The 25,505-nt window shown below is 35.2% G+C and overlaps 1 protein-coding gene across 4 annotated transcripts in view; it reads right to left on the bottom strand.

Annotated features, from left to right (window-relative positions):
- Positions 1-25,505, bottom strand: part of NBAS (NBAS subunit of NRZ tethering complex) — a 148,489-nt gene that overhangs the window by 47,935 nt on the left and 75,049 nt on the right. For 3 of the 4 annotated variants that reach the window (XR_014944252.1, XM_085542189.1, XM_015859432.3), the window contains 7 exons: positions 23,032-23,261; positions 18,822-18,932; positions 15,330-15,580; positions 14,550-14,884; positions 6,820-7,038; positions 6,381-6,583; positions 682-768 (listed from right to left, as the gene is read on the bottom strand). Coding sequence is in view for 3 of the 4 variants with exons in the window: in XM_085542189.1 (XP_085398315.1) it covers positions 682-768; positions 6,381-6,583; positions 6,820-7,038; positions 14,550-14,884; positions 15,330-15,580; positions 18,822-18,932; positions 23,032-23,261 (1,436 nt within the window). In the remaining variant the exon portion in view is untranslated. Of the gene's footprint in view, positions 1-681; positions 769-6,380; positions 6,584-6,819; positions 7,039-12,722; positions 13,446-14,549; positions 14,885-15,329; positions 15,581-18,821; positions 18,933-23,031; positions 23,262-25,505 lie in introns of those variants that run through there. The other variant, XM_015859433.3, reaches the window with a different exon arrangement.

Consider the following 25,505-nt stretch of genomic DNA (forward strand, 5'->3'; position numbering starts at 1 on the left):
AATTTAACATCAGGGGAGGAGCCTCTGAACAATTTAATTGTTTTGGTTGGCCACCAAAGAGCATGGGGCTTTATTACTTTTTAATTATTTTTATTAGATATAAATTCTTAAGTTTATAAAACAGAAATGACAACTGACTTTTTTCTTTCTTGTCTTTAAGAAAGATACAATGGAACAAGACAGACAAATCATTATTTAAGTTGACATACGAACATTCCTCACAGAAGAAGAGAAGCATTACACAGCATTTGTGTAATTGCTTTTTGGCACTATACCCTACATACACCACCATGTTATGAAATCTAAATTCAGGTATCTAAAAGTGACTTTTTTCCACATAGCCTATCTAATAAACTGAAACAAAAGCAGGGTTCTACTTCTAGATGGAGTTAGGGCAGAAATACCTTAATTTCCTCAAATCACCATTACTGCATTATTATGTAAATGTTACGTTCAGTGACTTCTTTCTTCCAAACGGTCAAGTAAACGGTTCTGTCAGGCTTCAGATTTTGAGCTTTGTAAGTGATAGCATGTTAAAAATAAAATCCTAGAAAACTAAGTGCAAACTCATTATATACATCCCTGAAGAAAATAATCCATACTCAATATCGTATCTTGAAGGCATCCCTACAAGGTATCTCTCAAAGTCTTAAGAAAGGACTCCACATAATAAGCTCTTACCCTTTTTCAACACTGGCATGTACTGCAGAAACAATGCCTTCTAGGATTCCAAGTGGATCTTCGACTGATGTAGAATCATCATTTCCACTGTTAAAGGAAGACACAAAAGTCACTGTAAAACGGTCCATAATGGTATACTTAAATCTACCCAAGTCTATATTATATGTGAATTATGGAAGCTTTCCACTTTTCCTGCTTAACTAGTAACATTGTTTTCATATCTTCCTGGACTGAAATAGAAAACAGCAATTTTTCCAATCTTAGAGTTTGGGAACTCTGCACAGAAGAAAGGCAGGCAAGCATTCCCCAAGTTAGTTTACTGAGGATGACTCAAAAACCCACAGATAAAATGTATTTTTCCTACTGTTCATCAGGCTATTAAAGCTATTCTGCTATTAAATATGTTAAATATATATACATATGAATATATATATATATAAATATTTATGTTCAGAGTATCCTGATTGTTGTTTAAAGCAGCTGAAAGAGAACGAAAAAAAAAAAAGTTTAATTTTACTAGTAAACTACAGTTATCTATAATATGAACATACAAGCATAAAGCTGGTATTTATTACATGCTTAGTATTCCTTTTACTGACTGAAATGGTAAAATAAAATAAAAATATCCTATCGCTCATTAAACAAATAATAGTGTCAAGATTCTACAAAGACCACTGCCTTGTTTTTTTCCTAATTAAAAGGGGCAGCTACTAACAGAAACAAATAAAATTAATGATTAGTTTTACTCACAGATTATATGCTACTTTATGCATGTATTCAACAATACAGAATTCAGTGTTCACCTCCAAACTCCCACATACGAGCCTCGAGTCATTACACTGATAAAGGTTCATTTTGATCTTGGTTCAGCATCAGAAAAGTGATACATATTTAATCAAGTTCCTCAAATACAATAAAGCACAAAGAATGCTTGAAAAGGGAATAAATTAAACCAATCTAAGTATTTTAACCTCATTAAACTGTTCATTGAAAATACATGATATTCTTTTATTATTCCAGCCCTATTTACCTCTTTCTGTTTTGCACTCTATCTAAATACCAGGAAAACAATCAAATCATATACTGTTGGTGTTACCATTTCAACAAACCTGTGCTGCTCATTGCCTGGCAGAAACTTCCAAAACTTCAAGAAACAAAACCCAGCTGAACACCTAAAGCTGAAAGATTTAGGAGCTGCAAATGAAGGAAGTCCTAATGTCTTTCTAGGATAACCTGTCTTCCCTGATTACCTGGACTCCTCCTAAGCAGAATATCCTCACACGAAAAACAAAATATTTCTTCATCATTCACGATCATGAAATGCTTCTAATATATTGCATGAGTGATTTTGTAACAGAATAAACTGAATCTTAGCTAATTCTAATCACATTACCATTGATTACCAAAATCTTTTTCATATTATCATTTCTTTGTATTAAGAAACAAAGAGATTTATATCAATAGCTGCTGTTTCCAATGGCAAACACGAAAGTGTCAAAAACTGTTCCTGTATAAAGTTTTCAGATATCTTCTCTTGGAGAGGTTTTATACCTACTAATGCAAGATTTTCTACTTTGTGCGCCGGAATTGTGCACCACAAGAAAGTCAAGGAAGACCAAAAAAAAAAGACAGAACTGGACAATACTTTTCTTGAAATTATAGTATTTGACAGTACCTCCCCTCTGCTTCAGGAGCTGCAGGAAGCAGTAAGGTTGCTTCTCAGCCTCATCCAGACAAGGCAATCCAAGTGTTCTCAGCCCCTCCACACAGGACATGCCTTCCAGCCCTGTTACCCACTTTTTGTTGCCCTGGACATTTTCAAATATATTAACATTCTTGTTATATTGTGGAGCCCAGAACTGTTCTTCCAGAACTGTTAAGTTTAAATATAGTGGGAGAATCACTTCTTTTGTATGGCTGGCTATGCTGTGTTCAATGCACCTCAAAACAGGTTGCTTCTTGGCTGCCAGGGCACACCGCTGAGGCACAATGAGCCTGTTGTCACATCAGTATGGCCTAGATCCCCTCTCCACCCACTCATCTCCCAGTCCAGCACTGTTGCGTTCCAGTTGCAGAAGGCAGCAGGACACCAAAAAGTAATTTATTTTTACAGAAACTCAATACTTTGTAAAAGATTCTTCTATAACAGACAGAAAACATCTCAATAAGTAAAGATGCTTAATGTGTTTCAAGGGAGGCTGCAGTTACGAAACTGAAAGGAAGGATGCATTTCACTTTCATGTATATCACAGATATAACCATAATTTTCACATCCACATTCGCCGGTCTCATTTATAGTTACAGTACCTTAATTACATTCCATGTCACCATAGTTACAGAAAATCCAGAGAAACTTGAGTTCAGAGTTATGACCCTACAAGTATTGCTTTGAATGTTAACTGCCAAAGAAGAAATTTGTCTCATGCAAAACTGTTTTATATAACAGTTCTGTATCAAAGCTAACATATATATATATATATATATATATATATATATATCAATATATATATCAGCGTTTTCCCTTGAAAGGTTGCAATTATTGCAATTATTAAAGAAAATTTAGCTTCCCAGGTTCATGGGAAAGACTTCTTTTAAGTACAGTTTTTTTGCCCATGAACCCTGAAATGAAAATGCCATATAAAATGCTGCGGTTAATATGCTTTGATTTGTGTTATGCTCTCACTTTAAAGCTAGTATTGGAGCTTAGAAAAGAGATGAAACCACTTTCATTCACAGAAATTGCATCAATGCCAGTAGGCTTAAGAGATGGCAAGACAGAACCTTTCTTTTAAATGCTTGCTATATTTAGAATGATGCTATCTTATAATATCGTCTTACTGAATTTCATAAGAGGGAGGATATTACTTCAAGGATTTTCTATTCTCTGATGGATTTTTAACACTGTAGTAGTCAAACTTTGCACTTTTTGTTATGCGACTACTACCACCCAGTGACTCTCATCCTCTTGGCAGACAGGCAGTAAATTAACTAGAGCATTTTTTTTTATAACATTTTGTTTGTTTGTTTTAGCATCAGTTTGCATTCATAAAGAAGAATTGTGGTCAAAAGAATCACACACCGGTTGAAAAGTTGCAAATTTCTGAGTATATCTGAGGTGTCAAACTAAGGCCCCAATTCTTTCTCTCTCCTGTTTTGTCCACAGGAGGGATGTACTTTCCAATCTTTAATGAAAAGTGCTGCTTAGTAGTTACTGGTCATGGTCTGCAGAACAGACAATGGTACTGACATTGCTATGATCACAGCATCACTGAGGATGTTATGAACTGAGTGACTTCAGGAACACATTTTCTGATGAAGAAGGCTGCAAGTGCTTTGACAGGCTGCCTTCTTTTTATCTGTGGCTCTTCAATTTGCTGTAGTATATCCATAATCACTGAGAAATAGAGATGTAAATTATTTTCCATGCTAGCCTTACGTAATTCTGTTATGTCCACTCATATCATCCTACCCACATATAATTATCCCTCATGACAAATAAACCAAATAAATTCCCTAAGTTTTATCCATCTAATCTGGTATAAAATGTGAAAGAGCCTAGCAGCAATTTAACAGCAGAATACTTTCACGTGTGTTCCATGTATCTGTTTAGAACAGAAATACCTTGAAAGACAGATCTGGAATAATATTAAAATGAGAAAAATCTCTCCATCTATAATAAGTGATATAAATTGCCTTTTCCCCCTGCACTTCCATTCCTACTCCTTCCTTTAAAATAAAATTTTCTGCTGGTTACACGAGGTCATTGATAAAGTGGTCTTTCATATGGAATACTTAGCACATCAAAGACCCAGCGGGCAGCATTCCCCTACATCAAATCCAAGAGAGTGTCCCTGATGAATTAATTTAATCAGACTATAGAAAAAGAAAAAAAAAAAAACAGCCAAAGTGAGTATTTTCATAATGCTCTGGAGGAGGAAGAGCATCACTAAAAGCAGGATTTTTAAGATGTCATTGATATTCTGTTAACAATGATCACAAAAGATATTGAATTCTATTTTGCTTGGGAACACAAATTTTGTTAGGGGTACAGATGTCAAATCCCAGAACTTCTTCCCCTGCTTGTTCAGAATTTCACATTTTAGCTCCAGATCAACAACAATGGAAACTGAACTTATTATTAGTTAAATTATATCAGAGAGGCATGAGTCTGAACACTGCTATCTCCTTGATAGAAAGAGGACAGGTTGCACTTAATGAGCTGCAAACATTCATAGACTTCAACATTCACACTGTAAAACCTTGCTAAAGAGGATATTCACAGGCTTATTTAATTCTAACACAATGTTTTCCATGTACAGTCTCTTCATGGATTGTCATTCAAGCCCCTAAGCAACATTCTCTATTATTTCATCACTCTAATAAATATCTTCAAGTTTCACTGTGGCAGGAAAAAGGTTGAACTTCAAAGGATATACCATAGTTCCACATTACTTACAGAAGAATTTTATAGTCACTATCACTATGAAAGCTGTCAATTTATTTATTTATTTACTTACTTACTACTTCTTAGGAGGAGGTATTACGAATGGCAAGCTCAGCTAGGAATAACCACTAAAAATAATGTACAAAATGTACATTATTTCACTGAAAGGCGTTTCCAAAGCTTGCTTTTCTTTCCCTCACCTGTGTCCATTTCCTCATTAAGTCCATTCACGTGTATTTTAAACGGCTCTATATTCCCAGAGGAATATTCTCCCAAATGCCAGCTAAATTAAAATTACTTTAACCTCAAAATTATGAATGAAAGATATGCCTATTCTGGGATGAAAGACTGTAAATACAGACATCAGTGCTAACTCAATAGGCAGTAGTTCATTCTTCAATGCAAAATTCTTTCTTCCTTTGTCATCCAAGACACAACAGGTACTTAAGGAAGCACACAATAACTACAGCAGATTTGTAAGACTCCTTACACGTGTTACATTTGTTATTTAGAAACAAGACTATAAAGAATATACACATGTAAAAGACCAATGTATTGAAGTTAATGCAAACGCTAAACTCACTGTTAACTGAGGCTAAGAAAAACAGCACCAGCTGATTTAATCTCCTCTTGCATCATCCAGGACTCACCCCATATCAACAGAATTATTCAAGGACATGTAAGTATAAAGTGTGGAAGCCAGTTATTTCACATTTTTCTCCATACTTTTCACATAAGAGATGATTCATTTTGCCATGGAGGTTTGATTTGTGTAAGAACCAAAAAGCTCCCCCCAAAAAACCCAGCAAGTTACTCAAAAGATGGAAATCATACTTCATTTTGTAGCATTAAATGCTGTGGCAACAGCTGTTGTTAGGCTTCTACTGCACAAATACCTGCATGAAAATACACACATTATTTCCCTCTCCTGAAGAGGGAAGAAATACGTGCAATCATAAAATTGCCAAAATTTCTGAAATGAATGCACACAATGGAATTGCAAACCTAAAAGTTTTAAACTTAAAAGGACTCGTCAGTGGACAGAATAAGTTCTGTTGCTTGTTTGTTCAGATAACTCAGGCTTCCTAAACTCGGAATAACTGTCTTATCTGAATATGAAGTTATCTATGAGTGGAAAAATAAGAAGTCATTTCCTCTCATTACCTAATCTCCTATAAAAAACACACATTGAAAGCGAACAAGCACTCAATTTAAAACAAACCAATAAACAAAAAAATGCTGACAGTAGACTTACCTTAGCATACAGATAATTTTTTTAATAGCACAGTGGACAATATCTTTGGTAGAAAAACAAAGATCTCCAACAGCCACTTCTATCAACTGTTGTATCATGTCCAGAGGCTGACCATCTATACACATGGTTACTGCTTGCTCACGGATTTGGTCTCTCTCTGACCTTGACAGATCATATAAATAGCCATACTTCTGTAGTACGTCCTAAGAACAGATAAATTTTGAACACGAATCAGTGTACTCCTTATTTATGGGTATGTGTCATCTTCTGCCAAGATAAAACATCTACTACAAACAGAAAAGAGCAGTAGAAGTGAATTTTCACACACCAAGTAAACAAAAACAAAGCTGTAAAACACAAAAAATATGACAGCAGTTTGATGTGTATCACTGCTGGTTATGGCAACACTCAAAACAAGTATCAGACTGGTAACATTTACCTGTTCACTGTTTTTCAAATAAGTGATAAAACTATGAGTGAGTGTTTCCAGATGAGCGAGGGATTGTTGTAAGTGATTCAGAGTTTTTTCATATGCAGCAGCTGGATTTTTAGCATCTTCCAAGTCATTCTCAGAAGGCTTTTTTCTTGATTTCTCAGAAAGATGTTTGACTGCCTTAACAGCCTTCTTAGTCACTTCTATCCTGGCTTCAACAGGCAGCTGAAAGAGAATGCTCAATATTAAATCATTACTATTATTATCTATACACTACTATTTATATTAAAGCAATGCCTAGAGGTCCACTGTTCTACAGTTGTGCATTAAAAAACTGGAATGTTTTAGGAGAAACAGACTTATCTACTCATTTATTTTTAAAAAGATCAGTATTCCATTTACTTTCTTCTGTCATCCCTTCTCTTACTGACCTTGGATATGGCTCACAATAGAAAATACCAACATTTCTGAAGAAATTTTCATTATTTTTGCACATTGTCTTTTTTTCTTTCTTTCTTCCCTTTTTTATTTTTTAACTGTTTAACTTTGCATTAAGAGATGTCTGGGGATCATTCTACAACACGAACTGAAAAAAACAAATCCAAAAATTAGCCTAAGCTTAGTTTTGTTAGATCTAGATATGGTTTGAAATAGATCTCTAAGACTATAATCATAAACAAAGAGCACCTAGAGGTCTACTTCAATAATTTATTTGAGCCATGTATGTTTTGATCTGCTTGAGTATTTTCTGAAATTACTTCACAGGTAGGTTACCATATATTACGCTACTAACTGCAATGAAGATTTTGCAGCTATCAAGTTTTTATCAGTCTCTCATAGAAGTATATTGGACTTCTACATAATTTTAATAAAACGTAGGCTGCAACAGATTGGCTTTAAGAGATATACAAAATCCTTTCAAATCTACATATTTAAAGTGTGAGTTATACAGAATAAAAACTTGCTGTTTTGAAAGACCTTTACAACCAGATGTATCTAGGCATTAAAGCAAGATGGAGATGATTTTCCAGATATATTCATGTATACACCAAATGAAGTCTCCTTCTATGCTACCATCTGGCACGATGGGGTTATTCCAGTGCATCAGAATGGAACTGAGTACTTCAGAATAGAAGCCAGGCAACAGCTACTGATTTCCAAGCTTCCAGATTCCAGGAGTACTTTGGGAGCAGATAAAGATGGAAATACTTTTTATACAGACAGCATTTGCAGCAAACTGCTGTGCTCTTAACAGTAGCATCAGCTGGAAATCTAAAACAAAGTCTGAAATATTATTTTAAAATGATGTCATGTATAAATTGTTAAATTATAATTTCAAGTCCTGTTTTAAGATGCTTGTAATTAACCTTCTGAGAGATGGAGATCTCTGCCTACACTCACAGCATTAGGTACTTTAATGTCAGTTGTTTTAACTATCAGATCTATCACAAAGACATGCTAACAATGTTAACTTCAAAGTAGAGTTACACAAGAAATAGAAAACAAAGCTTGGATCTGTGTGACATATTGAATAGGAAAAAGGTGGATTTACCACAGAAAGAGGGAAACTAAGCTGTTATAATAAAAGCAGAGAAAAGGTGATACTCTTCATATCACGTTACAATTTAATGACTGTGGATGGATTTATGTATCCATCTTGTAAACCTCATAAAAGATGAAAACAGCTATATTTTTCATTTTCTCTCTTCAACTGTATATTTTCTAATGTTCCAAATGCAATTAAGAGAGATGCAAAAAGGCAAACAATTTAAGTATTCCATCTAACTGTTATATCCTAGAGAACTATGTGAATATTCTACACGCATAAAGTCACGATGCCATCAGCATACATAGAAGAGCATTAAAAACAAGAATCTTATTCCAAGACCATTTTAATTTTGCATTCTTATTTGCATACTACTAAAATGCAACACTACTAACATATCTTCTCTATGATTATTTTATTCCCAAACATAAATGGCTATCCACCATATTTCTAGTCAGCTCAGTAATGAGATTTGGTGTCATGCTCTGTGAAAAAAATAGCTTACGGGCTACTTCAATCTTTGTTTGAATGTGAAGTTTTCTTTTTTCTAAAAGGTTTTAAAGTTCAAAAGGATCTTTACTTCTATAGGCTTCAATGTGTGATTTAAAAAAAAAAAAAAACACCCTAAAAATCAGTTTTCTTTCATTTTCAAATAAAGGAACATCACACAATTTATTTCAGTACAACAGATTTCACTCCTTAGGATAAAAGTCCATTCTAGAAGCCAAGTTCCTTTAGAATATTTAAGTACTTCTTAAAGTATTGCACAAGTAACATTCGTTTGCTCATGAACTTTCTGATCCTGGCTCGTATTGACAATGATTAACATTCAGCTTTGAGATGATAAAAGCAGTTTCACTTTTGATGAAAACCTGGGACCCCAGCAACACTATCAGAGACTGGATGAGGTTGACAGGGCCATCTGGGATTGTGTGGCCTAACACCAGCAGGGACACAAGCAGAAACATCCACAGAAGGCTTCTCAGGACTAGGTCCAGGCAGATTTTGAAGATCTTCAAGGAAGAGACTCTGCTTTGAGCAACCAACAAATATATACTGCCTGATGCACAAAGTAGACAGTTTGATTCAGTTCCTGTCTCTGCCATCAAATTCCAGCTTCACATACTTCAGCGACCAAATGTCATCTCGGCATATCTCAACAAGAGATTGTAGAAGGAAAACCAAGTTTAATTAATTACAGGATAAAGAAAGATGGTTCCCAATTGTTACAGGTGGGAGGAGACAACTGGAATAGCAAAGGCCAAAAAACCTTTTGAATGAAGACAAATATAGTTTAAAACATGGAGTAAGTAACTCACCATAAACAGAACAACACCAAGAAAATCTCTGATTGCCTTTGGAAGACACCCCAATACCTCCATTTGTTACTGCTGAGCATCATATTATATGGTATATAATTCCTTTTGCCAGATTTAATCAGCTGTCCTGGCTGTGACCCTTTCTACCTTTTTTGCCTACATTTAACTTACTAACATGGAAGAAAGAAAGTCTTGATGCTGTGCAAGTCAAAACACTGGCATGTTATCAATGCTGGTTTAGTCACTAATCAACAGGTGCTGTACTTTGCAACAAATGATAAACAAAAAATCCATGGCACATAAGCTACCACAAAGAAAATAAACACCTACAGTACAATTAATCTGAAGGACCGAAGTTCTAACAAACATAAGAGATCAGTTAAAGGAAAGACACTACTCCTTACGCTTCCTCTTGAAGCAGACTTATTAATATACACTAATGGTAAGGTACAATGAAGTATCTAAAATGTATTGATGTCAGAAAAAGAGGTACTGTTAATGCATATGAAGGAAGATGTCATGCAAGACAGACTGATTGAACTAGAGCACAGTGATAAAAAGTGATAAAAAGATGACACATAATTCAAAATCTGGCATGAATGCAGCTGTGCTTTGTAAGAACATTATTAACATGTCTTGTACATATTCAAGTAAAGCTATACTCATTTCCCTTAAAACTATGTAAAATGCTAAGAAGTCAATCAGTCACCAAAAGGTACTGAATATTACAATGAACTTCTTTAAAGCTGAGCTTTCTCTACAACTAATTAAAATGGCATTTAAAGCCATTCAAATTGAAAGATAAAACAGTGCAGTAGTTGAGTTGTCCACAGTTCATCCATTTGGCATTTAGTCAGAACACGCACATCATATTCCTGCTTAAGTAAGATGAAAATTGTCAAAAAGACACTGCAAACTCAAAAGGAATGAGGGTCAACCTTTCAATTAAAACCCTTACACTATTAGTGAAGTCCTTTCCTTCTCTGGATATGTCTGGGGCCTCAACATCTTTCTTGTAATGAGGGGCCCAAAACTAAACACAGTACTTGAGGTGTGCCCTCACCAGGGCTGAGTACAGAGGAATGATCACTTCCCTGCTCTTACAGAAACACTATTTCTGATACAAGCCAAGATGCCATTGGCCTTCTTGGCCACTTGTGCATTCTTCTGTCTCACGTTTAGTTGAGTGTTGATCAGCACCCCCAGGTCCACTTCTTCCACAAAGTCTTCCAGTTACTCTGCCTGAAGAGTTGCCTGGTGTTGTTGTGGCCAAAATGCAGGACCTGACACTTGGTCTTGCTGAAATTAAACCTAATGGCCTCAGCCCAGCAATCAAGCCCGTTCAGATCTCTCTGAAGGACATTCCTACCCCCAGGCAGACTAACACTGCCTCCCAACTTAGTATGAGTGTGCACTCAACACCCTCATCTAAGTCATCAATAAAGATACTGAACAGGACACGTTCCATTACTGACCCCTGGGGAACATCACTCATCACTTGTGGATAGCTCCATTTAATGCCATTCATCACCACAACATATTCCATGTGCAAGTAGCTTATGCTGATGAAAGGATCAATACTTGCTTCAGTCCTTCAATGTGTAAAAGGGTACTAAGAGTTAAAAACTTCACTTGTTTCATTTACCATCCATCTATGCTTTGTTCAACTGAAGGCAGAATGTGTGGAAACAAAACTTTGACAATTATCTCTTCAATACAGCAGAAAAAGAAGTCTATAAGCTGGGATTTCAAAATTAAATAAATTTGGTCTAGCGTTTAAAAAAAACAAAGAATAACTAGCCAATTGAACAATCAAGTGTTACTGTAGCTTCAAAAGTCACCCTTAATCTCCCCCTGGAAAACACAGACCATATTCTAGATATATGCTGGCATAAAAAAATATAAATCAAAACAATATTTGGGAAGTAGTCTGATCTGTCTTGTACAGAATATCCAGTACATTAACAGCATTACTTTGGGCTTAATGATTTATCAGAGTCCCACTGCGATACATCACTGCCTACGCAGTTCCCACCACCCAGAGTCACCCTTTACTTTGAATCTTTAAGACTGGGGAACTGAATCTCATCTTCCAGGTGGTATCTGATTTCTGTTGACTGCAAGAAATATGGAAGAATACATCTGAGGTCTTATATGAGCACACAGTCACCAAAAACCTCATTATACCTCAAATCACTAGATGTGAAAGGACAAATAACACAGTTATGCAAAAGGCTATTGACAAGTATAAAAAGCTCATTTATTTCTCCAACTGAGATTTTCTCCGTTTCTTTGCCAGCTAAGCACTGCTCATTCATCTCCCTGTAAACCCATTTACTGCTGGCCTAACTAATCTAAGAAGTTATCCTTCTACCTTTCAGATGTCCATTTATTTGTAGCACAGAAGGAGCAACAATGAAAGTAGTTGCTATGGCATTTTCACATTCAAAAAATGCAAACAACTTCTACATGTCACCATAAGGAAAGTTCTTTAATAAATCAGACCCATGGCCGCCCACTCTTCTTTCCCAACCCATACTCCATGCTGTAATTATTGTGACATTATACACAAATGTCTCTTAGTAAAGCATAATAATTTAAAATTAATATAGAAAAGCAAGTAGAAAGTAAAGGAGAGGAAGGGGACTCATTGTCAAACCCCAGTAAGTTCCCATCTTTCTCACTAACAATTACAAGTTGCATAAGTCAGCAATAAATCCCTATGCTTTAATTCACCTTTTACAGCTAAGCATCGTTTCCACATTCTGTTCTATCAAGTGACACACAAGTAGAAGAAGATTTTAATTGCTTTGCTGACCTGTTACCTGCCTCTCCTTATTTCTGTTAATATACTGAAATAGTGAGGGATATTCTGGTATCAGCTTCCTAAATTCCCAGTCAGTTAAAATATCCATGCTGCCTTACCCCTCCAGAGTAACTGTCCCATCCTACCTACTTGGCCTTCCTTCCATAACTCCTTATCACTTGAGAATTTCTTGATTGTTCCATGATTAATTCATGTGCAAGCATCAAGTTTTTTTGCAGATCTTTATTTATACTAAACATCAATATCTCTATGAAATACAGAAATGTAACAGGAACTAAAATTCTAAGTAAAAGGTACAGCATTAATCTGAAAAACACTTGATGCATAAAGTTATAGGAAAGATATCTCTGAATCAAATACTGTCTCAGGCACTGTTACGATAATTTTTCATTGCATGCTCTCCATTTGAAAATTATTAAAGACAAGTATAGTTGCAAGCTGGTTAAACAGCTGTTTCATTCTCAAATCCAGTGCAAAGTAGATGCCATCGACAGCTTCAAACAATTCTTGAGTTCATTTTATGACTTTGGGCTGCAGACCAAAAGCTTTCTGCTAAGTTCTGCTTACAGAGCAACTACAATAACCTTCAAAGAGCCATCGGCAGTTTTTCTCTTTACACCTACTCACCTTAAGAGAGTACAAAAACTATTTTAGAATCCTAAACAGAAACAAACAAAACACTTCAAAATACATACACAGGAGATGTTACCCCCTACATCTGGAATAAATAAGAAATAGCTTCTGAAATGCTCAAGGCATGATAAGAGAGTTTCAACAAATTACTAACAGCAGTAATACATGAAGACAACAATCCTTCTCATTTGAATATGGTCATCCCCTGGCCACCTCAGTGCAGGGTCATGTCTAGCAACTGAGGCCTCATCTTGACTGCCAGTATCTCCCAGTAGGCATGAAACTCTCTCTAAATCATGGAATAAAACTGGTTGGAAGAGAGACACAAGAATCATCATGTCCAACTCCTGACTCAACATGACCTCTCAAAAACCAAATCATATTTCGGAGAGCACTGTTCAAACATTTCTTCAACCATAGCCACTGCCCTGAGCAGCCTGCTTCAGGGCCCAAGCACCCTCTGGTGTAGAGCCTTTCCTTTAACCTCCACCTGCCCCACGCCTCATGCAGCTCCATGCTGTTCACATGGGCCGTGTTGTTATCACCAGAGACATGATTCAATGAATAACAAAAAGTTTTCACTAAGTTCTGGCACTCTAAAACTATATCCAGAGAGAGAGAAAAAAAATGACACTTACAATAAACAGTTCATTAAAATGAGCATGATGCAGAGTAGGGAAGATTAAAAAGCAAAACAACAAAACAAAACAAAACTCCATCATCTTTCCATTTCAGATTAAGTTAGTGAAGACAGTATCTCAGGCTCCTGAGGAAATACCTAAGAAACCTCTTATCGCCCTTCTGTGCTTGGTAGTAAAAATACATGACAAAACATAGGTAAAATTTTATGTTAGAAATATCTTTATAACCAAGTTTCACTGGGCAAAACTAAAATGCAGATCTGATAGCTTATGCTACAGACATGAAAGTACATTCTTTCAATGCTAGGCTTTCAGCCAGATGGAAATTACAACTCAGTTTATCATTTAAATTATTACAGCGCTTGGAAACCATATGCAGTGGCCCAGAACTCTTCTCTGTGGAGCATCATACTCACTATGCAAAAGACTGCTAGTAAATAGAAGCTTGCAGCACAATGAATTTCAGGATTAGCACAAGTAAAATAAACACATGAGAAGAATATCTTATTCTCTTCTAAACCAGAATACTGTGACTTTAAGTTGAAAATCTCTCTTATCCCCAGAGCCAACTCCTGTATCAAAACAATTATTTTTCTTTGTATACTGACAGGAGAATAGAAGAGACAGGTGTACAGGAATGTATGTGCTCATGAAATCATCTTCAAGAACTGTAAAATTAAAAATATCAAACTTTGCTATGAATTTCTCCCTAACAGTACATCAACTTTGCTTCACCTTAAGTTTGGAATTCTTCTATTAGATCCACTTACCTTTGTAACAGCTTTTGAAGAAAAGGTAATTTCATCAATAAAAGTGATGATATCATCTGGATCAAGTCTATCAAAGTACTTTGAACACACATCATATGCATGCAGCCATTCATCCATGGTTTCTGGCATTTTTTTAATGAGATGGCGATCACCATTCCAAAAAAGGTTTTGTAACCAGACAGCATACAGAGAGCTTGGTGATAGCATACTGCCATCTTTTTTAGGGATTTTGGGAGCCAGTTTGGAAATAGATAAAATATTTTGACTTGTAAGGACAGGCTCCAACGTTTCCAAAGGGTTTTCATTTTCATCCATTAGTTTTTTGTAATTAAGACCTATTTGCAAAGAGAAAAAGGCAAACAAAATAGAAGTTATTCAAAATTACACTTTCACATTTCTGTGTAAAACTAGTGAAACTCTCATTCCTCTTTTATTTACAGTCATGCATACAGACTAGGGAGGAAGAAGGGAAAAAATAACGTAAGGGGATAAATAATGGTTTTCTGCAAAAGCAGAAGTTAACATCAAAGCAAAAGGACAAAATAAAATAACCCTCTTTACAAAAATGCTTAAAGTTTTTGACATATTATATAATGCTGACTTTTGAAAGATGAAACAATGTTCTCCAAATTGCTGAAGACAATTCACATCAAACTTTCAGGTTCATGCTCCAGGATGTCTGCATTTCTTCTTAAAAAGTAATATTAATACCCATACTTGTGTCAGCAAACCAGAATATTAACTACCACTAGGAAAACAAATAGGCAGTAGTTCTCATACCTGGTGCAACTGCTTTGAACTTTTTCAGGAGTCTGATGTGAGTTTCAGGCTTCACAGCATGTTTCACAGCTTCTGAACAACCACAATTTTCCAGGAGTGTGAAATAATAAAGCAACCGTTGGTGATCTCTCCCTTCAATACTTGGGTAAACATATTTAACCATGTGTTCATATAAGGTTTCGGGACTTGTTTTCAAAGTCTCAAAAAGACCAAGACTTTGTGCTCTTTCTTCTATTTCCAGTGTAGACAACCTGCATTTAGACAGAATTCTGCTTCAAAGACTTGGACATGTCATGAATGTGTCTTCAGATGAACATTCCTTAAGACAGAACACTTATTTGTTTATAGAGAGAAGTCAGTAAAGTTCAACTTTTGAAGAGATTACTGAAGTGTAAATATTTATTCTTAAAAGTTTTGACAGTTTCAATTCTTAATAAATAAAAATTAAGATGCTCTTCAATTTCCTGATCATTTTATCTGTTTACCTGGTCAAATAGATTATGGGAGACGCACACTGAAATGGGCTTAAAAGAAGCATTGCAAATCCCTAATTATAACTAAATGTAAAAGCAGACATCAGTAGATGCATATAGGAAGCCCTTAAAAACAACAGACAGATAAACCACATGGCACATGTAGCTGAAAGTTGACAGAGAATCTTAAGCTTGATCAGTTCTCCCAATCTAGTACATTGTATTTTCTGTAGCAGATGAGGATCTGTGAATGCTTTGACAGAGATTATCACTGAAAATTGGTTCTTGTCCTATTTGACACTGTCACTCATGCTTAGCATATTTAATTTGACAGATTTATTACAGTAACTTTCAAACTGTCATCCACGGAAATTTACGAGAATGCCACCAAATCTCAGGTTGACCTCAGCCAGTCTCACATTTTCCTCTCAACTCGGATAAAAATGGATGTATATCAATGAAGTCTCATCTTGAATTTATATATCTATCACCAGAAAGGTAACTGAAATCCAAGGAAAGAAGTCACCTATTGATGACAGTCACCTTGACTCTCTCCTGCATCCAGCCACAGACTATTTCCTCATTTTGTATGCCATATATGATACACGTTTCTGTTTGGCAACCAAGGAAAATACATCTAAGTTTCACTCCTAAAAATGAGTTTCACGCAATAAATACTACAGATGCAACCTTCTCTCAGTTTAAAATGCATCTCTAATTTCTAAGGGAGAAGTTTTGGGTATTTTGGTGTTTTTTTTTCTTGTTGTTGTTTTTTATGTCTAGAACTTAGTTACTACACTCGTAAGCATTAATTTAAGTCCCTAAATTGTTATTGATTAAATGTAATATTTCTAGCACAATTAAGGGAAAAATGGACAATATTAATGTAAATGAAGTGCTACTCACTCTTAATAACAGACAAAACTGACACTTGGAACAAATTTATTTCAGGAGAATGATCTATATAAGTTCTTCTCTCCATACCCCAGAATGAAACTATAGGCTGAAGGGATATTTAGCTTTAATTGGCAAAGTATTGCTGTAAGGTTTTCTTTCGTTTTGTGTAATTTGTTGGGAGAGGAAGGCAAAGGGTTCATTATACCATTCAGAAAGATTCCAGAATTGAGTTCATAAAGACAAACACAAAGTTGACAAAATCATGAAAGGTATTTTAAGAGTTTGGAAATGAAATTTGACCAGATCCTTCCAAAGACACAATTATTAGTTTTCACTGAATTATATATCTGCTTTCAAATTCAAAGCACAACAGAAAAACATGTTTGTCATCAACTACTCAAATAAATACAAATGATTTAGGCCCTTCATTTGAGTTTCTGTCCATAAAGGCTGGCTTATAGCAACACTGCGTATTTGGTAAAAGAGATTATGTCTTAGAATAATCTTCATTTCAGAATGAATGCATAATGACTCATACATTATTAATGCCATAATCCCAAGACTAAAATATACTTTAATGGCCATATGCTGTCAATCAACTTTAAAACAAGATTATGATACAACAAAACATACTCAGCAGCGCATTATGCTATTATGTATCAATTTTCAAGACCTTTTTTGAATCTCATTAGGGAAACAGTTGTTACTTTGTACTTCAATGATTTCAGAATTCCATGAATAATAACAGAAGACAGAACAAAAAGTGCTAGAAAATTGACTCAAAACACCTTTGATAGTCTCAGATAAATCAGCTGGTTCTTTCATGCTCACCCCAGTGTTGCCAAATTTACACCCTGACTCTACATTTAGTTTAAAACACTAAATCATGAAGCAGCATCAACATTTTGACAATATGACTTTTTTGTTTTCTAGAGAAAGCAAAGAAAATCCCAAAATGATATTTTAACTTCTCACAACTTGTACCAAAACCTATTAGGTTTTAGTTTTATTGTCTCATATACTATAAAGCATTTTAATGCTTTTTAATTAATAGTTAATGTTAAGAGAGGTAGAAATAATACTGCAACCTAGTGCTGCTGTCATAGTTTAAAATTTGAAACCAACTAATTTCATTATGTCTGTCAGAACAGTAGATAACAGCTGCTGTATTGCACAGGGGGCTCTACATCACAGTGCACTCAGATGACAATTTCAGCAAGTAGCCTGGTCTTTCACTGAACAGGTTTGTTTCTCTTTGAATATGCTTAAGTACTTGTATGACTGACAAGATATCAAAGTCTGAAAAGAAAAAGACAAGAACTGAATGTAGAATGTAAAAAAAGAGAATCTCACTGATATCAGTGCCAGGTATGGCTGGAGTCTAGTAGTCTGGAAAAAAATGGCCAAGAAATCTTGTAGAAAACCATTTTCACTAAAAGGAAGGGGAACAAACAGAACTCGGATACATGAAGAACATGACTGAGAAGACCAAATTTATTTTGCTTGTGATTATTTAGGAGAGTTCAACAAATACAGAAAGAGCTTATAATTATGACAGAGATCAATTTTTGTATGGTCTGATAGCAACAGGACAAGGGGATATGGCTTTAACTAAAAAAGGGGGAGATTTAGACCAGATGTTAGAGAAAAATGTTTCTCTCAGAGAGTGGTGAGGCACTAGAACAGGATGCCCAGAGAAGCTGTGGATACTCCAGCCCTGGAGACTTTCAGGGCAAGCTGGCAACTCTGCCCACAGCAAGGGGACTGGAACTAGATTATATTTAAGGTCCCTTCCAATCCAACCCATTCTGTGATTCTATAAAATATTATCATGCCTCCAAACATTTTTCAAGGAACTGCAAAAATATAAATCTGCTATCACAAATGATAATTACAAGAACAAGAAAATGCTCATGGACTCATTTATAACAGATTTTCACGACAGACTACAAAAGCATCACAGGGAAAAGACAGAACAGAAATCCATGATCTGTCACAATGCAAGAAATACAAAACCACAACCTATGTTTGCCTCCAACATATGGCAACCCATTTTCTCTTGGATTAGGATGCATTTCTGTGTAACAGACCTCTACGTGAATATGCAGGGATGAAAACTTACCCACTGTCCGTGAATAAAAACTCCAGGTGGATCATATAAACTTCCCAAAGAGGAACATTGTATCGCTGGGCCAAAGAAACAGCAATCTTGTACACATTTTCTTCAAGTGTTCTTATAGAAAAGAGACAAGAAATAGAAGAAGGGAAAGTTACACTAAGCTTCCAGAGACATGACAATAAATCATTATCTACATTACAGGAGTAATGACTTTTGTTAACCTTTTTTCCTCAAAAGTCAATAAATTAGTTTGAATTATAGTTGTGCAAAATTACATAAAGTGTGTTTTCTTATTTTATTCACTGTTCTATTTGGGGAAAAATTAAAATACAAGAAAGTGTTTTGAAGGTGAGCACTGTTCCATGCACACCTTGGTTCTCAGTCGCAGCTGGGTTTCTGCTTAACATTTATGCTACAGCAAAAAGAACCCAGTTTTGCTTTCGTTTTGATTACAAAATAAAAAGTGAAGAAATGTATCACAGCTCCTACTTGACTTGGTCACAACACATTATGTGTTTTAGCACAACTGGTACGTAGATATGGAAAAATTCACAACCAGAAGCATTTCTAGTAGTTGCAGATGTAAAGTGTGAAGGTGTCCCGTTACACTCTAAGTATCCTAAAAATACTAACAATTATTTTTGATTATTGCACATCCCTTCAACAGAACGATATGTTACAAGATGACAGCCTGAAGTTCACTTCATATTTTTACTAACCCACTGAAGCCAGTCTCATTCCAATAAATACACACAGTTCTTGTTTTTATGCTGGTACAGAAGCAAAACCAAACAATTAAGGCAAAAGGTAATTTTGTTCCACCTCAAGACAATTCTAAGAAAAACACTGCTTACAGTTACAACATAGATCTATTATTTAATCTGCTGACCACACCATTTTAGATTCTTGTTTAAGAAATCATGGCAGACAAAAGGAGGAAAAACAGAACAATCTAGCACAAAATATAACTGCAACTGTCAGTAAACTAGTCTACCTACTAATTGATATTTGCACCACGTTTCTACAGATTCATGATAAAAATAATTTTTTCCATAAACTTGAGTGCTTTTACACCTGTGTGGATTCATTAGATCCTATGAGGGAACAATTTTTGACACAATACTTTCTGTACCATCACTGCAGACCATTTGTAACAACAAAAGGAAAGCAAGAAAAAAAAATATTAGCACATCCACCCTGTTTTTGTTTTATCATTCAGAAATATAGATCTGTAGCATAATCTGAAGTAGGCATAACAAAGCACGATCTTCTCTGCACCCTGAATGTTCAAACACATTCACAGAGTTCAGTTCTGATTATTACATGCTTAATTCAATGTAACATTTTGTTCTACTGTAAGAGTTGCAGCAAATCATGCTGAATAGGATGAAAAATGCCAGGAAAGAATACAATGACGAAGATAAAAACAACCAAAAACAACAACAACAACAACAAAACAAAACAAAAGAAAAACAAAAAAAAAAAAAAGAAAACTTTTTCAAACATCATGACAGTCCTTGGAAAATATCAGGCAGAATCATTATACTAAATAATGGATAAGAAAAGCATCGAAAGTAAACATATATATTTAATATAAATATTTACTGAAATACCTTTAAAAACTAAAATAACTACAGCAAAAGAAAACACACGAAACCAAAACAACTCTCCTGTCTCCTCTGCTCTAACAGCAACAACACTTTCCACCACAGTTCAGCTTCATTCCCAGCCCTAAATGCCTGCCACTGTATGCTTGAAACTCACCAGAGAAATTCCCACTGAAGGATACTGTTATGATTTACTTGCTGGTGTAAAGCTGCACCAGGAGTACTACACAAACAGAAAGGAGAAGCTCTTGTGGATGACTCTTACCTGTCCTCTCTGTGTGACAGCATGCACTGCACACACAAAGCACCTGAAAATAAGTCTGCACATTACTATTCAGCTGGGATTTTTTATGATCATCTTCAAGCTCCCAGAAGTAGGTATTTGGAAGCTCAGAGTACTTTCCCACCACCATGTTGTTCTGTTAAATCTCTGTTGTACTATATACATGTGCATGGGTGCATGCACAATTATTGTATGCATCAGTCAGCATTACAACCTGTTCTGAATTCAGTCATAATGAGATGAGATTGATGTTTCCAGTCACCTGCCCTCAGATTTAGAAAGCAAAAACAACATTATCAACTAAGCTGGAGAAGTGAAATGAAGATTTAAGCCAAGAGCCTTTATTATCATCTCATGTTTGAAGCAGGAAAATAAAATGGAAAGTTAGTGATATTTAACTTCCGCAGCAGCAAAGCATGAGGGAAAAAAAACAACTCTGTCTACACTGGTAACAGAGAAGTACATCAAAATTATACGCAATGGTTTGGAAACTAACATCACTGTTAAAAGCCATAGTAAGAGGACAGGACCTTCTGGTTCGGTCTTCTGGGATGGGACCTGTTTTGTACTCACCAAAATCATCCATAGAATTGGCCAAGAATAAGACAAATGATGGAAATTCTGATCATGTTGTAAGTGCACAAGTTGTCTAATCCAAAACACTCAAGCATAAAAATCAACTTCTGATTAAAGCATTTAATCAGAAGTAGAAGCAGTGATGGATTGGGAAAAACAAACAAACAAACAAAAAACACAACAAAAAAGCCAAGCCTCAAGTAAAAAAGAAAAAAAAAAACATTAGAAAGTTTATACGTCACGGCTGGCCTAAAACTACTCAGTACTTCAAATGATTACTCCAAAACTTCCATTCAGTGTTGCTGTAATTTCTCTTATTCTTTCTCTGGTATATTCTTGCTATGTTTTGCTCCCCTCTCTCCCCCAAAATTGTAAGCTGCTTAAAAACTAACCTTGATTAAGCTTGTGAGATACCCAGATCTTTAAATGCTTAAAAAATAATGTGTAAAGTTCTAACAAAAATTCATCAAATCATGGAAAATAATATTGATGTTATTTCATAGTTTCATAGTTTCGTGCGGGTTGGAAGGGACCTTAGAGATATTTAAGTATATTTAAGTATTTAACTATTTAAGTAGTTTTAGCAAACAAATTGTTCTTGTATAAATCTTTTTTCTAAATATGGTTCTGTTCCTTCCAAGTCTTCTGCAAACAGCATTACATACAAGATTCAAAACATGAACCACTTAATGGTAATTCAAAAAATAAGCAAGGGAAAAAAAAATGCTTTATTAAATCAACATTTTCATCTGAAAATGCAGCTTAGGAGTCAACAGAGAAGATTAAGGCAAGCAAGTTGTAAGTTGAAGAAGTAATTAATTAGATCTTTGCAACTGAAGTACCACTAGACTACATGCTTCAAAGTCTCTTTTTTAGTAACCCTCAGTCAGTCCAACAGCCATTCAACTGAGATTGCCTTCAGAACATACAGATCTCAATAATTTCAGTGACTGACAACCCTGCCACAGCAGGGTGGATGGAACTAAATGATCTTTGGGGTCCTTTCCCTCCAAAGGCATTCAAAGATTCTATGAAATTTATAACATATTCACAGCTTGAAGAAGTTGCATGCAGAGGTTAATAGAAGGCATTTTTTAAAACGAGAAAGAGAAAATTACTAAAGAGAAGTTACTATTATACAGCTTTATAGTTTTTTTCCAATTCTGGATAACAAAGTTGAGACAAAAGCTTTCTAGGAAATCAGAAGAACATGCACAGGGAAAGCTTCAGTAACCCCAAATAAATAATACCAAATTACTAAAAATATGATAAAGTTTATATATAATTTTAAATTAATTTAATTAATAGCAACTCCAATAAGAAGCTGAAGTTTGGGGGTTTTCTAGTTTCTTTTGTTACAGTGCACCATAAACTGAATCTTAAGCATATGCTAATAGATTTCAAAGAAATGTTTACAGAAGATCAAAGGGAGAGAACAGACTTCTATCAATGTCCTGATTTCATACATCCTTGATTTTCTTTTTGTCTACTGATTGCTAAAAATGAAGTTAGAGTTCCGTCTCTCATTAAAATTCACAGATCCAATTGTTTGAATAATGTTTCATTTAAGCGGTGTAGTTTTTTCAGATCCCAGTTGGAGACATGTTACACTGTAAATATCCGGAGGAACTGGTAACTTATCATCCCATCTAAAGGTCAGCACCATTTTCAATTTGCTTTCTTGCTTCCAGGCTCAAAGTAACTCAATTTAAAAACAAATAATAAAAACTTAATAGACTTTACTTACTCTGCCAATCCTAGTATTGTTTCCCTCTTGTACTGTCCGTCTGCTGTAAACCTCTGCACATCTACTCCTTTGCCAAGTCCTTGCAGAATCTGAGCCTGAGTGAAATCCAGTAGTCGTTCGTTGTAGTAGTGCAACTGATGTATCAAAGTTGCAATTTCTTCAGGCCAGTCTGTGTAGGCATACTGAGTAACATGCTGTGTTACCGTCTTAATCAATTCTTCTGGATCGGCCTGTGAAAATACATGAAAACAAATTTTGAATCAAACAAAAAAACACCTGCACATTTCTTCAAAAACAAGCAAGCAAACAAACAACAAACAAAAAAACCCTACCATTTTATAATTGATTCCAGTGTTCAAAACTGAAAGATTTTTTCTATTTTTATTAAGTTTAAAGAACAAGAAAATAGCAAATGTTATGTAAGGGGGACTTACTATGAGTTTAAATTTTTCTTTTTGGAGTATTTTACACATAAACTTATTTAAACAAGCTAAGACTAATAGGTATGTCACTGTAATTGAATTTGTTTTTTAAAACCGTCATTTTTACTAACGTTAAACCAGGCAACTGATTTACAAAACACTTCAACAAGACAAGAAAACTTTGCAGTCTCTCAATTACAAACACTGCATATAAGCTTACTCATAGTAACAGATGCTACCTCAAAAGTAAAAAGGGAAACAATACTCTAAAGTAGTTTGTTTTCTTTTTCACTGATTTTCTTATCTTTTATTTTGTAGAACTGATAAAAGGAATAGCAACGTTTCAACTATCGAGCACCAATACTGTCAAAGAACAAGTGCTGCAGGATCTGCAAATTATAGACAAGATGTATTGCTTTATTTAATTTACTTTGTACATAAAAAAGTGAAAGCTAAAAGTGATTTAGTATTGATCATCATGGTTAGGATTGCCTTTGTTTACAGAAAAATAGAATATCAAAAGTAAAAATTTTCTGCCTTAGAAATCTAAAGCCCACACAGTAAATCAGAACGTGAACCAAATATAGTACACATGTTTGAAATGGAAAAATAACACACAGAGTTTTGAATTACCTCAAAAACTGAGCAATGGTTACATCTAGGCCCTCTCATCAGAGCAAAGCCGTGTCTGACACATCACTCAGAACCCTCAACTCCTTCTCTCTCCCATAAGGCTGCTGGCAGCAGAGCTTATCGTTCATTATAAACTGAGCTACTACACACCACTTCTATACTCCGCCCACTACAGTGTCCTCCAGATCTAACACTGAATAGTGATGCTTCATAGCCATCAGCCAACAAGCAATATTTCAGAATGCTAACTGTAGTTGTAACATTTTCTAAAAGAAACAACAACAACAACAACAACAACAAAGATTTTACTGCTGTGATCTTAAAAACTGTGAATGTATGGGACAAATACACTTTGGATTTATTATTATAGAATGATTCTGTTATTAAACCTATGAGCATACAGAACACAGCAGGATTCATGAAACATTTGAACCTTGAGGAATGCCTGAACTCTTGTGTGGATTCCTTGTCATTCTAAATTGATTTTATATATATACTTTTTCCTTTTCAAGTCTTAGCTGACAGGCTGCTCACCAAGTCATATTAAATGCTACAGGGCATCCTTCTTCCTCTTCAGATGATATTTTTCTGAACCCACTAAACATTGCAAACTCATTGATTTTATAAACAACATCAATATTTCTTTCAAGGCACTTTAGGAGACTGGTAACAAAATAATAACCCCTCAGAAAAGAGACAGGCAAGCAGAGAAAAGCCTCTAGAATACAATTATAATGGTTGGAAACCAATACATTGCTTATTATATACCCCGGTATCTAATTTTAGGTGGTAAGCTACAAAACAGAGCATTGGAGAGAAGCAAAAATCAGAGCAATATGAGGAAACCTGTTTAATATAATTGCCCAAATTCCATGTTCAAGCTGCTAAGAAAGGCAGGCATCTCTGACAACAACTGCAAGTAAGTTTGGTTCCATTTAGCTAGGTTTCTTCTCTCTCTCCATTACAAGAAGTAGAACCCAGTGTCAGCAGCCTTCCTCCAGTGCACAGCATAATGTATTATTCATGAAGAACACAAAGACAATCCTGAATAATATTTTCAAACAAGTTACCACAGAACAATTCCCTCAGAAATTGCTTCTGAAGAAAATATTTTTTTATATTAAGTTTCATGCACTGTGAAGTTTCTCACAGTGACACAGAATTTCACTTGAGTTAGTATTCACAATAGTAACTTAAAAATAGCAATAAGACAGATCCAAACCAATTTGCTTTTGGTCCACCTTCATCATACTGGCCAATCCCAGGCCAGTATTTGAAATTCCTTCTTTTAGAAACAAATTCTATCATTTGAATTCCAAACATAATATTCTGACCTAGTTGTCACTCTCTCATCTGATATCTATCATTGATGCCAAGATTCATTCTTCATTTCTTACTTCTTCCTAAAGCATCTCCATG

The sequence above is a fragment of the Coturnix japonica genome, chromosome 3 (genome assembly GCF_054131305.1).
Source record: "Coturnix japonica strain WE chromosome 3, WE-NBRP24, whole genome shotgun sequence".
In the NCBI taxonomy this organism is placed as follows: Eukaryota; Metazoa; Chordata; class Aves; order Galliformes; family Phasianidae; genus Coturnix; species Coturnix japonica.